Below are 13,322 nucleotides of genomic sequence, written 5' to 3' on the forward strand. Positions count from 1 at the left end.
GCATTCTCCGTGGGGGGCGCACGAACGCCCGAAAAAGCAAAAAACCTCGGTAATTTTCGATACCGCTCATTAAGTTAGCGCCCCGGGAGCGGGGTGTTGACAAGGCAGAGGGGGGCGCCCCCCCCCCCCCCCTCGGGCGCAAATGTGGCCATTTGTTGATGCAGCAATGGGATTTGGAAATGTAGGGACAGGAAATGTAATGCAGTGGGAGGGAAAAGGCAGGCGGCTCTCAGTAAACCTTGAGCATCTTGTTCATTCGCATAAGAACCTTCACCTGGTGGAATGGATGATAGATGGATGACAGAGTATTTGTTGCTCTGTGTCCATGTCTGCTGTTACATACATATCTTGAGCTGCAAAGTATGAGAGGTGCTTGATGACACTAATAACACAGTAAACTTGTTTTTATGTTATTATTTCAGGATATAAGCACAAAATGAAATAAATCACCTGATTTATCAAAGCACATCCTGATCAATGGGCTCTTTGTTGCACTGGTGATGGTGTTCAGACGGAGATGGCAGTGAAATGATAAACAGACTTCAGCTGAACCTTTAAAATCCCCCAGGGGTCTCATCTTCCATCCCCTGCGTGACATTGACAGAGACAGTCCATGAGGACACGGAAAATAACAAGACTACAGCCACCCTAGCTGCTGTGGGCTAAATGTTCACATGCTGATGTTACCAGATGTTTACCACGCTCTCCAGCTTAGTTCTGACAATTCATCATGAGCAGTATATGTATGTGGTGACAAAACTCCATTTACTATTTTTTACAATTTTCACTCATGCATAATCAGCTCGATTCAACATCTGCGGACCACGACCGCCATTTATTTCAGTCTGACTGACCTACATTGACATCCTTAAAGCCACGCCACAAGCAGTGCTGTTCTGTTTGCATGTCTCCTCAAACTTTATACTACAGCAGTTTCTTCTATGAGACTTCCTTTGAGGGAGTGCATGCCCATACTCACCTGCACCTGACGGAGACATGGGGAGGTTTAGAGCGTCCCATAAACCCATACCCCATACAGCATGGAGTTAATTGCCCCTCCTACACACTACCGCAAATACACAATACACTACAAAAAGACTCATTACAAACCGCAGTTACACTCAGTGGTGGGTGTGGTGACACATTTCTGTCTGCAGGAGTTATAAAATGCTGTTTTCTGTTAAAAAAAACAAACAAAGTACACAATGGTTTGGTTTTACAGGGCAAGTACACATATTTGGAGAGCACGCTGCTGAAGACACAGTCTGAATATAATCACAGCTGCTGCAGTGTGGGAGTCAAGCATGTCTGCAGTTGGTGTGGTTATGGAGAGCAGAGCTGGTTGAAAAAATCTCCAACTGATTTCCTTGCAAGCAGATGACACTGTGGTTTGAACTGGATCGCATCCTTTGTGTGTGCAGATGGAAACAAACACGAGGTATAAATAATAACTCTTTGGCACCATGTTGTTTCATTCTGTCAGTTCCTGAGCAGAGACCTCTCCTTGACATCACAGCTGCACAGCTAGTGAACCAAGTCAATATTTGAAACAGCACCAGAGTGAAAAGTCTTAAAGGTCGAGTCTGTAACACAGAGGAGAGTTCATTGGCAGAAATGGAATATAATATTTATAAGAATGTTTTAATTAGTGTTTAATCATCTGAAAATAAGAATGATTACAGTTCTGTTACCTTAGTGTGAATGAGTCTTTTAGAACTAACGAGGGAGCAGATCGTCCTCCACACAGTTGGCATGTTTTACAGTAGCCCCAAAAAGGACAAAGAAGTAGATATGTAGATAGAGCCTGTCACACTTTTTCGCAGCCACTGTAGGCTCTCCTACATGCTTGGAAGGTACGGGTAAAGTGAGGGCTATTCAGCTGGTTTCAACCTGCAACTTCACTAGATGGACCTTTAAAATGGTAAACAAGGCAGCTGTCTTGCCTGCTGCAGTGAAAATGACAATGAGTGTACTGAGAATGAACCTAAACAGTAAAACTGTGGGCTGGACAGTTAAACATTGAGGCGAAACTCACATTAAAACTATAAAACAAAAGGAATGCTGCAGATGTGAGTGATCATTCTCTGTAGGTTCATCTATAAGCAATCTTTCATCATTGTAAATATATTGAGTATAGCTGTTTAAATATCAGAGCGGGATCAATATTCTCTTCTTCTTCTAACTCTACAGAACAGCCACCAATATACGATCTGATAAAGGGAGTGACTGATGTGTCCACTTGTCTTTGGGGTTGAACACCATCCCTGCCTCATACCCAGTCAGTCACATTGCTTGCATATAGAGTCACACTCCACCCCTTTGTCTACCCTCTAGCAGTTGGCACAGTGGTGTCATCTCAAGCTCTCAGCTGTTAGTGTGGCGTACCACTGACTGGACCAGCAGCTGTCGGGGACTGCAGCAACACTTTACTGCTATATCTCATCTCCAGCTTGGAGCATCAGGAAACTGGGGTGGGGACAAAACATATGGCTATAGATCACCTCAAAGGATAAATACTGAATATGATTCATCTTCCAAAAAATGTCAGTGGTCATTAGCCTACTTAAACATAGAAATGTAAACTAAATGGTTGCAAACATTTATTCCTTTCTGTCAACACAGATAATCACAGTTTGTGTGTGTGAAAAATGTCCATATCTGCAGCACAGTTTTCCTTGAAAGCTTCAGACAGGAATCCAGACTCTGGAGTCATTGTAAAAGAAGGACTGCTTTGATGAAATGTGTGGATCATAGAAACCTGAAAAGAGGGACAGAAAGTTGAATGTTTTTAAAAGGTTGGAACACTTTGATCCTGTAATCATATGAGCAACTGAAAGACTCAAATTAAGACTAAATATGTCATTGTTAAAGCTAACAGTTCACTGAGCAACTCTCAGCGTACATGTCTACTGTCTACCTTATAGGCAGAGGAAATGATGTCAGACACATAGACAAGCTCCCATTGAAAATAAACCATGAACTGACTGCATGCTTTCAGCTCTAATAGGACAGAGGAGTTCCTCTTCTCTTCTGCTTCAGACAATAAGACAGATGATTGTTCAGCAGCTTCAGTCTTTACTGAAATCCCAAAAGTCAGGGTCACACAGAATTTAGCCAATCAGCTTCAAGCTAACTGTTCTGGTGTCAGTGATCAGAACCTAGAAGGGCGTTTTCTCCAGCCTTCCCTGACTTCATCATCATTATTATTATTATTATAATTATTATTATTACACATGGACACACACATTCAGAGTCTGAGGTCAGGAGCAACTTGGGGTTAAGTATCTTGCTCCAGGAGCTGAATGAGTGTACTGAGCCAGCAGCCCTCTGATTACTAGACGACCCGCTCTACAACCTGAGCCACAGACACATGTTGGATTTTGGATAGCCATATTACAACATGTCACATTTAGTTATGAATAAACATGATAAGCTAGTTTCACTCAGAAGGGTCAAGGCCACTATGTAGATTGGAAAAAGTGGGGCTACAGGGTGAAAACTAAAATCCTAGACAGCTTCCAGGACTTATTTTATGATGAAATGTTTATACACATCTACTTTTCTTGAATAATAATAATAATCTGATCTAATTTATATAAACATAAATCAGCAATAATCCACATTTACCACTCAGTTTCAACAGCTCTGAGAGTATATACGCAAATTTATTGCGAGCCTAATCGAATCATTATTTATTTATTTAAAGAAGTATAAATTAGCATGTGACTCCAAAACCAACTCACTGCACAAGTTAATGTAACTATTCTAACAAATTTGTATGAAATTGTCGGTCTAGAAAGGATAGACACTAAAAAATAATGATTTGTTTTTTTATTACCTGGACCTGGGTTCATAGCATGCTTTAAGTTTTGGGATGTTCTTTCAGTTTTGGATGCAAATGCAGCGGTGGGCATGGGACGCTTAGATGGGCCGTTTGAACTCCCTATGTTGTACTGCCCAGGGCCTGGCAAGGGAGGGTCCTTGGGAACAATCAGAGGAGGTGCTGATATTGCCAGATAATATCCCCTCCTTGAAACACAGTTAACAGAATTTACATTTTTTAATTATCAAAAAGAAGCAAGTGTGGAACACAAATCCAGAGCCATAGAAATGGAGTGTTCACTCACGGCAGGATGGTCCTCTTCACCAGAGCAGGGGTGTGATGGGGACTGTAAGCCCCTGGGCCCGGGACACGGTTGTCCACTGGGGGAGGGATTCTCTGAGTTTTTGATTTGAACGGGGACAAGACTGCCAGACTCTGCTGGATAACGTTGTCATTCACGTCATAGTGGCCTTTAACAAATTCATGACATCAAATTAAAAATAAGATAAATACAATTAAGAATAGTAAATGAAATGGAAGACGGATCACATGCATGACTGTCCAAAGAGAACATCTAGGAACAAAGGTAATTACATGGTGATGGCACATTTTTCTTTGAGCAACAGGTGTCACGTCCAGTTTTTGACAGGAAAGCTGATGTACCAACCACTAAGGAGAATCTCTCTCTACTAGGTTGACTGACCTGCCCATACAGAAGAGATAAAAAGCTACATGTTAACCACAGGACAAAAATCAGAGTCTCAGTGTTTAAAAGCAGTTCATATAAATCACATACATACGTCATATTGATTTGGGGCTGGAGTTTTGTGTTTGGGACCATCCAGCTGCACAGCCACAGGCAACCTGAACACTCTGGAGACTCCAGTGTTGAAGTCATGCTTGTCTATGAAGGAGCTCTGCAGGTTGTATGAATCTGGTCCTGGGATGTCTCTCTTTGGGTTACTGGAAGCCCTACTGGCCTATTGAAGAGGATGATAATGGTGGTGTATTCACAGACCGTCAGCACAACCTAAAACATATCTACTTCATCTTCACGAGATCATGTTGTGTATTTTGTCTGTGAATTTAGGGGTTTTAGCAACCAGAGAAAATGGTATTGTACAACAGAAGACTCAGAGTCTGCAGATCTGTGAGGCATAACAATGCTTTGAGCTAAATGCTAACTCAGTAATGCAACATGCTCACAATAGCAGCGCTGATGTTTAGCAGGTATAATGATGTATCGGACACATTTTAACCTGATGATGGCACAGGGATCATCCTGAGGGGAACATGAATGTGTTGTGAATCTAATTTAATTCCACAGTGGGCACAGACATTTCATTAAGAAGCACAAATGTCAACCTGATAGTGGCACTAGAGGAAGATTAATCAGCAAGGACCTGCACAGGACTGTTTGTCCTCTTTGGTTGAGCTGCCCCTCTGGAGGGAAAAAAATGTTGATTCTGTTGTGGCTGCAAAATTAAATCATCATATCCAAACTATAACTTTTGATAGATATGCCCTGTGCAGGACAAAGAGATGGGGCAGCCTAAAACGTAGTGTAGCATCCAAACTTGTTGTGTGACGGGTGTAAGGTGAAGGTGCGTTAATGATTAATGAACGGCAAATGGTAGAAACAATAGAAACAATGGGAAGCCCTGTGAATAAAGATCTCCAGACACGCTTTCAAACAAAGCGTAGCTTGTTACGTTTGCATCACAGTGCACAATATTGCCTTATGGCTTAGGATTAGCAACATCATTAATATTCATCTGGCACCAGCAAGCCAAAAACATCAGCGTGTTGATGGTGTGAGAGGTAGGGGCGCTGTATAGGGGGGAAAAGTTAGGACAATTCCAAGGGCCCACGACTGACAGGGGCAGCAAAAATAGGTAAACACCAATATAAAATTATTAAACCATCATCATTGAGTATATATATTTCAAATATAATAATGAAACTAATTATCTCTTTATTTTTACGTTTTGGGCAGTAAAAGTTTATTAAAAATGGCCTTAAGCACATTTTTATGGTGGCTTTTAATCTTGCATCAAATAGTGAACTGCACTGCAGACTGTATGCAGATTTGCATGCATGTACAAATCACCAGCAGTAAATATTGTGCTAGTACTAGTATTGAACTACAAGACGCAAAACAGTTGCAAGCCTTTGATTAGAGTTATGTAAAGCTTTTGATGGGATAGTTAGGTCCTAGAGATGTGGGGACAACAGCTGCACAGAGGGGGCCCAATTTGATTTTTATGTCATGGGGCCCAAAATTCCTGGCGGCGCCCCTGGTGAGAGGATTCATCCTCTGTGGACCATGAGTGTCTAGACAAAATGTCATGGCAAGTTGAGGTATTTCAGTCTGAACTGAAATCAGTGTAAATGACTCTGGGACAAGACCTTGCCCACATTGCTCATGAAGGCTGTGCCATCAGTGTGTAAATGTGTATGAATGGTTATCTCCTCAAACTGATGAGCAGTTGGCACCTTGCATGGCAGCCAATGCCAGCAGTGTATGAATGTGTGTGAATGAGATACGTACTGTAAAGCGCTTTGAGTGGTCAGACGACTAGAAAGGAGATATATAAGTACAGTCCATTTACCATTTACCTTGGATGGAACAAAGCCTGTGGTGCCTTTCTTAGAGAAGGAAGGACTTCTGACCTCAGCACTGGAAACACGGCCATAGCTGCCTGGTCCTGGATTTTCATTCTGAAACAAAGAGCCATCAGCACATTAAGTTTCAGTTAGTTGTATTAAACTGTTTATTTATCATTCTGTTAACTTTAGAGTGATGCTGAGAGAGAGACATTACCTACCAGACAGACTTGTGAAGGGAACCTTTTAGCTTGAGATGAAAAGCCTTTCTTCTCTTCATTTCTGATCACCACTCTCTGATATTTGCTTGGTATTGAAGATGTGACTGTATAAGCTGGGATCTTCTCTGCTTTAGGAGCCACACCAACAACAATATGTCACATTATATTTTTCAAGCGAAATAAAATGACGTGTTCACTTATACTCACTTTTGTTAAATCCTCGGTACATGTTGCCCATGGCTCAACTTGACATCACGTCCAAAGTTACTAATGAAGTCAGTCAATCTGAAGCCATAACACAGACCGTGTTACCACGGCGACGGAAAAACAGAGCGTACCTGTCGCTGTGACGCTGTGTTGTCTTTTAGCGCCATCTCTCGGTAAAATGGCGGCTCTCCCGCCGCTTCATACGCCGCCTGTGTTTTGTTTGGAGACGCTTCATCCATCATGGCGATGCATGCGAAGGCGACTCCACCACAGATCCCGGACACCCGCCGGGAGCTCGCCGAACTGGTGAAGAGGAAACAAGAACTAGCCGTACGTACACGCTGTCACAGTTTGGTCAGAGATAAATAAATAAATAAATAAATGTGTGTATCATTGTGAATGTGTTGCTATTAGCACCTTTAATGTCGGCGTTTGCCGCCTGCTAGCCGAGGCCGCGCTAAGTGCTAAGCTAACGTTGTTCCCTCCAGTACAGTGCTAGTAGCTTCTGCTAACTCGGCTAGCGAGCTACTGTAAAGATAAATTAGAGCCGTTTGTCTAGCTAACACTGAGGCTGCAGGTAACATCTGGTGACAGCAATCTAGATTTACCCGCATTTCAACGCTTTTAATTTGAAATTATGCTAGCTAGCTAAACTACATTTTAGCCGCCGTCCGGTTTGGTGGTGTTCTCGCGGTAAGTTGGATTTCTGTGTCGGCTTAACTTCAACACACTGTGGGCAACATTACAAGGAAAAATACACCGTGTCAACAGAAGTGATGTAGAAACAAGACACCGCTTCAAGTGAACTTGATTTCTAGCAGCGGTGTGTCGGATTTACCCGGCATCAAACCCAGTGTGACAAACATCTGTGCACAGCACCGACTCTGTTCACAATGAATTCAAGTTTGATCTTATTTACTGAATATCTCAGGAGACACTGGTGAACCTGGAAAGACAGATATATGCATTCGAAGGCAGCTACTTAGAAGACACCCAGATGTATGGCAACATCATCAGAGGATGGGACAGATACCTTACCAACCAGAAGTGAGTATCAGAAACATTGTTTTCATTTCTGTGTGTGTAAAAGAAGATAACAAGGGTGTTTTTGTCTTCTGTTTGGTTATTGGATAGAAATGACAGGGAATGGTTCAGCACTGTGTGTGTCATGGAGTTAACCACACTTCTGTTATTCCAATAGGAACTCCAACAGTAAGACAGACAGAAGGAATAGGAAATTCAAGGAAGCGGAGCGTCTATTCAGCAAGTCGTCCGTCACGTCAGTTGCAGTAAGTCTCACTAGACTTTTTTCACACTTAGTTGTTTATTTGACAATAAAGGAACTGCTAATGCAACGCCACTCTGTATTTTCAGGCGGTATGTGCACTTGGTGGGATCCCGGATCACATGAATGAAAAACGTGAGTGGTGTTAGTAACTTTCTCAAGCTTTGTTCCAAAAGTTTCTTCTTCATAGTCTTTGTAAGTCAAGTCAACTTTATTGCCACTGCTGCCATATGTACAGGACATACTGAGAACTGAAATGGTGTTTCCCTCATATCCCCGGTACAAACAGCAATGTATATGTAATCTAAAAATATATACAAGTTAAAAAGATATCTAAGAAAAATGGCAAATCTAAAAGATATAAACAGCATAAATATGGCAGGTGTAGAAAGATTCAGCGGTATAAACAATGAACACTATAAACAGTGTAACTTTGGGACACTTTGATTTGTGCTGTCGTCTGGGTGACATCAGGTGAGGCAGGCAGTGGGACGGAAAGTGATGCATCTCCAGACCTCCAAAACCAAGAGAACGAGCCCAGCCAGGAGGATACAGAAGACGTGGACTCAACACTGCAGGACCTAAAACCTCAGAAGGCTGCCTCATCCTCCTCCTCAGGCAGCCATCACGGGAGCCACAAGAAGAGGAAGAACAAAAACAGACACAGGTACACAATGAATACACAGGCAGTGTCAGCATGCCATCTCTGCTTCAGACTGTGATGTCAATTGACAGTCAATTTCTGGATTTCTTGAAGAAGAAGCTGAGTGTGTTCACATCTGATCAGTTTGTTTACATGCACACCAGATACCAGCTTAATGTGAGAAAGTGGGTTATGTTGGAATCTGGAATCTGTAGCAGGTATAGTATAACTGCCAGTTATGTCCATGCCTAACAATTTTTGTGTCAGGTTTGTGAGTCAAATATTTTTCAGTTAAATAAGTTCACCATACACTGGATCCAGGAAGAAGCCACTCCTAAAGCCTACATATAGTGCAGTGTAGGTACATCACAAAGTAATACTACACAGATTGTTCAGCTCAAACGGTGATCAACACTCTGGACCTCTGGTACCACGGCTGAGTCACTGGAAGTGTTATAGTGATTTAAGCTCACTAAGACTCAGTCACACTTGTACAGGTACTCTGTGTCAGCTTCAGTCTGAGAGATTGGACATGGGCAAAGACTGGCCAGATTTGGCTTAGTGTGTGTGTGTGTGTGTGTGTGTGTGTGTGTGTGTGAGCTTGAATATAAATGAACGTTCCTTACACAATGCTCACACTGTTTAAAATAAACATCACAATTTCCTCCAGTTTTCCAGTTCTTGAAATACACTGATTTCAGTCAGAGTCAGTTCAGTTTGGTTGGGTGAACAAACAGTTAACAGATGGCTGCTTTGTTAGTGGACCTGTTCACATCTTTATAGTATAAATCTCATTCGTTGTTGGGCAGTGTTTAATGTTGCTGTGTTATTTGATGTCCACCTGTTTTTCCTGACTGAGGCTTCACTGTGTTTACCACATATTTAACACAGCAGGTGCTCCACCTAACACACTGAAGAAGTGGCTCTTTCACTCTGTAAAGTCTGGACTGCAGTTTTATGTAGACGTAGGGCTTTAGACTCAGGTTGGTGGACTAACAGCTGCTGCTTTCTTTCTTTCTTCCCCTAATGCTGCCCCCAGTCCTTCTGCCATGTTTGATTATGACTTTGAGTAAGTCTGAATTTTACTTCCTGCTCCTGTGGTGTGAACATCCTGCCTGCTGTAAACCCCATCCTCAACTTTTCCACCGTTTTCCTGCTCTGTCTGCTTTTGTTGACCTAGAGTTTGAGTTGAAGCCTGCTAGTGATTCTATCAGACTGCATGTCCAACACTTCTTTCTTTAATTTGAATGCACATCAGCATCCAGCACTCTAAACTCCATTAGATACTCCCACTTGTTACTGGGGTATTTTCATATCTTTCTTACCCCAGATTAATTTTTTCTTTTTTTTTTTATTGTGCTTCCACATTTCCAGCAATGAAATGAAGCATTGCTGGTCTTGTCAGATGTTGGGCTGGCTACAGATTTGTGCACAAACAAGAACAAACACATTGTCATTTAGTGTTCTTGTTCTGGGCTTGTTTTTAGGCTTCGTCATGATACAGTAGTGATATCGCTTTTCACCATACTTCCCATCAAAATCTGTTGTATGAGCCGTTTGTCTGATCCAGCCTTTGTCTTGTTTTGTTGCAGATTTGACATGAAGGTTAACAAGAAACCGCGAGCTGTAAGTTGATTAATTTTGCCTTTTGTATCTGAAGTTATTAGGGCTGCCAGTTATTTTCTCAATGAAATGTTTTGTCTGTAAAATGTCAGAAAGTAGTGAAGAATGGTCTAAAAAATGACTCATTGATTATTCAGTAAACCAAAACAGATGATTCAGCTCTGAATGACGATTGTTCTCATTGTCTTCCTGCAGGATTATTCAACCTAACAGAACAACGACTGGAACAGCTGGATTCATGAAGAGACAGATTCAGATTTCTGGACTTTGAACTTTTTATGCCTTTTTTTTTTTTTTTTTTTTTTTCTTCTTCTTCTTCTCGAGTTGTCATATTTCAGCCTGTGCTGTGTGTATTGCTTGAAACATTCCCCCTGTCACCTACCTTTGGTCACGGTTAAGATTTTGACCTACCAATTAAGTAGAAATATGGTGTTGCATGTTACTTGAGGCCTGATGAGGCCCACCTCCAGTAATGCACCATCTTGTATAGTGTTTAAAAAAAAAAGGTTGTATTTATTATGTAGTAAATTTCCATGTTGGCCGTGGTAAGAAAGTGTTGCTTTTTGTTCAGCGTCACAGTCCTAGAAGTCCTGAATAGCCCGGATTCTTTTATTACATGGTTTGTTTTTCAAAAAAAGAATAAAATACCAGTAACATGAAGGTTTTGGTTATTTAATCAAATGTCTGCATGTGTTGGTGAAGGTGCTGCTTTGGTCCCTCATCAGTACATGTACTGTATGCCAGTGACCACACATGTTCCATAAAAAGTTCTGTTATGGCAGAGTGCAGATATTAGCCGTGTTTACTTAACTAATATAGAGAATAGCCAGCACATTCTCTCCTGACAGTTCAGTTTGTTTTATGAAAATAGTTATTAAAGTAAACACAAGCTGATGAAAGCACTGTGTTCTTCACACAGTGTTGTCTGGCTTTTGTCAGTCATAAACTTGAATATCTCTCCTGCTGTTTTTTCATACAGATTGATGATTTGAACACTTTGAAAGTTGTCTCTTTCATGCTATCTTGTCAACTAATATTTGTAAAGGTTCTAGCTTTTAACATGATCATATAGTCAGCATGCAGTATCCCAATTTTTCACAAGGCTACGCCAAAACACAATTTATTCACTTTTATACCTGCAGGCAAAAATAGATTGTTTTTATTGAATGCATGTGGACAACACAAACATGTTACATTAATAGACAAATGTGGAATACAAGCAGGAGTGACTGTCAACAAGAGACAATGCAATAATAGAACAAAAAAGCACAAACACATGGAAACAAACATTAAAAAGAGAAAGATGAGTTAGCAAGTTTTAAGTTGAAAGTGAAAATATTTCACTGAGCATGTCCACACTCTTCCGAAGCACATGAGAACACAATATACTGACACAACCCTGTGTGAACAGAAATGTAACATAACATGTACATACTCAGGTTTCTGATCTTATTTCATAGTCATAACTTCATGAAAACACTCCATATGATCAATTTGGAATTTAAAGGTGGTGAGGGGGATGGAGTAGTATTGTGTCGTAATATTAATGCTTTAATCCAACAACTTTTATGTATAGCTTAATATTTCTGTCTCTCTGTTAGCATTCAGACTGCAGACAGCTAGTCCACTGTTCCTTTCAGGCCGTCTTAATGAGCCATTGCCCTCTCCTTTAAAGGTCCCTTAGAGAAACCCAAAACTGGAAGTACTTGAAATTTGCAGTGAGTTGCACATTAGTCACAACTGGCCTGAAACATCACCACATGGGGGGATGGAGACAATGCGCCCCAAGGAAGCAGAGCTGCTGACAAACATGTATGATGGAGAGACTGACTGGGAAGAGTCCATCCCTGGAATGCGCTCCTCGGTTTTATGCTGCTCCACCACCGCTCCTTCCCAGAGTCATATTTCATCTGGTATGAATGACACAATGACTTTTACTGCTGCTTTCTGTTTTTTCATGCTCACAGCGTGGCTCTACTAAAGGTATTGAATTCTTCGCAGTAAGCAGGATGAAGCATGGGCACCAACAGTTGACTGTGAAAACGTAAATATAAAACATATAGAAAACTTACATTGTATAATATGGTATTCACCACAACCACTTCAGCTACGTAGGCAGAATGGTGACCACTGAGGACGAGAAATGTCCGGTATTTTTTGCTCCTTATGAGTGCACCATGCAGGTACTCACAGTGAGTGACAGTGTGAATGCACTTATGTACTCAAAATAGTGCTAAGTGTAAGTATGGAAGTATGAGGACTGAGACAGCATGAGATGTCAACCATGGTCATACCTGCTGAACATCAGTGTGAGTCATTGTCATTGTGAGCAAGAACATTAGCTTTTGGCTTGATATGTTAAGTCTCTCAGAGCCACTATCATCACTGCAGATTTCTAATTTGTATTTTATCTTTTTCACTACTTCACTACCGTTTCTCAAAGAGGCCAATATCATTTTGAGGGATGTTGTAAAGTCTTTACTTCATGAGTCTGTTACACTTTGTACCTGTGTTTGTGATTCATAGCTAATTAACACAGGTTTGGAGACATACTGCACATTTTTCTCCCAGCGGCATCATTTCCTTGTCTCCTCCCATGTCTACTTCATCTATCTAACACAGATACTGCAGAGGCTGCGGTGGGGACCAGGTTACACGTCAGCCCATGACTCACTCACAAGTCACATTCAGCATCACCTACTACGTAATGTGATCTGGCTGGAAAACTCAAACTCACACCAGAACACATTCCACACATTTAACTTTGGGGTGTGTGAGTAATGAGGCACGAATGTAAAATGTGTGTTTCACCACTTAACAGCAAATCTTTGTTTCATTTCCTGTCACTTTGGGAAATTATCTGGAAGGAACTGACCAAGGCAAAGTTTTAATTGAGCAGTTTGGAGCCAAACA

At 41.3% G+C, this 13,322-nt stretch overlaps 2 protein-coding genes across 4 annotated transcripts; one reads left to right on the top strand and one right to left on the bottom strand.

The window, feature by feature from the left end:
- Positions 1-2,587: 2,587 nt before the first annotated feature.
- On the bottom strand, positions 2,588-6,975 carry stpg1 (sperm-tail PG-rich repeat containing 1). Of its 2 annotated transcripts, none has more exons than XM_010734095.3 (8): positions 6,859-6,975; positions 6,652-6,779; positions 6,443-6,544; positions 4,624-4,803; positions 4,418-4,526; positions 4,128-4,293; positions 3,839-4,029; positions 2,588-2,758 (listed from the first exon to the last, which is right to left on the bottom strand). In XM_010734095.3, exons 1-8 carry the CDS (start codon positions 6,887-6,889, stop codon positions 2,685-2,687), a joined length of 981 nt encoding a protein of 326 aa, XP_010732397.1. In that variant the 5' UTR covers positions 6,890-6,975; the 3' UTR covers positions 2,588-2,684. The 2 variants fall into 2 exon arrangements, with proteins under 2 accessions (XP_010732397.1, XP_019118837.1); XM_019263292.2 differs by having other exon boundaries at positions 6,652-6,776; positions 6,859-6,973.
- Positions 6,976-7,061: 86 nt separating this feature from the next.
- Positions 7,062-11,069, top strand: meaf6 (MYST/Esa1-associated factor 6). 2 transcript variants are annotated; one of them, XM_010734092.3, is made up of 8 exons: positions 7,062-7,188; positions 7,790-7,905; positions 8,060-8,147; positions 8,233-8,278; positions 8,618-8,810; positions 9,826-9,855; positions 10,379-10,412; positions 10,605-11,069. In XM_010734092.3, the coding sequence occupies exons 1-8, from the start codon at positions 7,099-7,101 to the stop codon at positions 10,617-10,619; spliced, it is 612 nt and encodes a 203-aa protein (XP_010732394.1). In that variant the 5' UTR covers positions 7,062-7,098; the 3' UTR covers positions 10,620-11,069. The 2 variants fall into 2 exon arrangements, with proteins under 2 accessions (XP_010732394.1, XP_010732395.1); XM_010734093.3 differs by lacking the exon at positions 9,826-9,855.
- The last annotated feature ends 2,253 nt before the right edge of the window (positions 11,070-13,322 follow it).

Source organism: Larimichthys crocea, chromosome XIII, assembly GCF_000972845.2.
Source record: "Larimichthys crocea isolate SSNF chromosome XIII, L_crocea_2.0, whole genome shotgun sequence".
NCBI lineage: Eukaryota > Metazoa > Chordata > Actinopteri > Sciaenidae > Larimichthys > Larimichthys crocea.

Coding starts and splice junctions, on each gene's coding strand:
- stpg1 (XM_010734095.3), bottom strand. CDS start 6,889: ATGGGCAACATGTACCGAGGATTTAACAAAA. Junction 4,804..6,442: donor CAGGCTTTGTTCCATCCAAG/GTAAATGGTAAA, acceptor CCTCTTCAATAG/GCCAGTAGGGCTTCCAGTAA. Junction 4,030..4,127: donor GTGAAGAGGACCATCCTGCC/GTGAGTGAACAC, acceptor CTGTGTTTCAAG/GAGGGGATATTATCTGGCAA.
- meaf6 (XM_010734092.3), top strand. CDS start 7,099: ATGGCGATGCATGCGAAGGCGACTCCACCACAGATCCCGGACACCCGC. Junction 8,811..9,825: donor AAGAACAAAAACAGACACAG/GTACACAATGAA, acceptor TGCTGCCCCCAG/TCCTTCTGCCATGTTTGATT. Junction 9,856..10,378: donor ATGTTTGATTATGACTTTGA/GTAAGTCTGAAT, acceptor GTTTTGTTGCAG/ATTTGACATGAAGGTTAACA.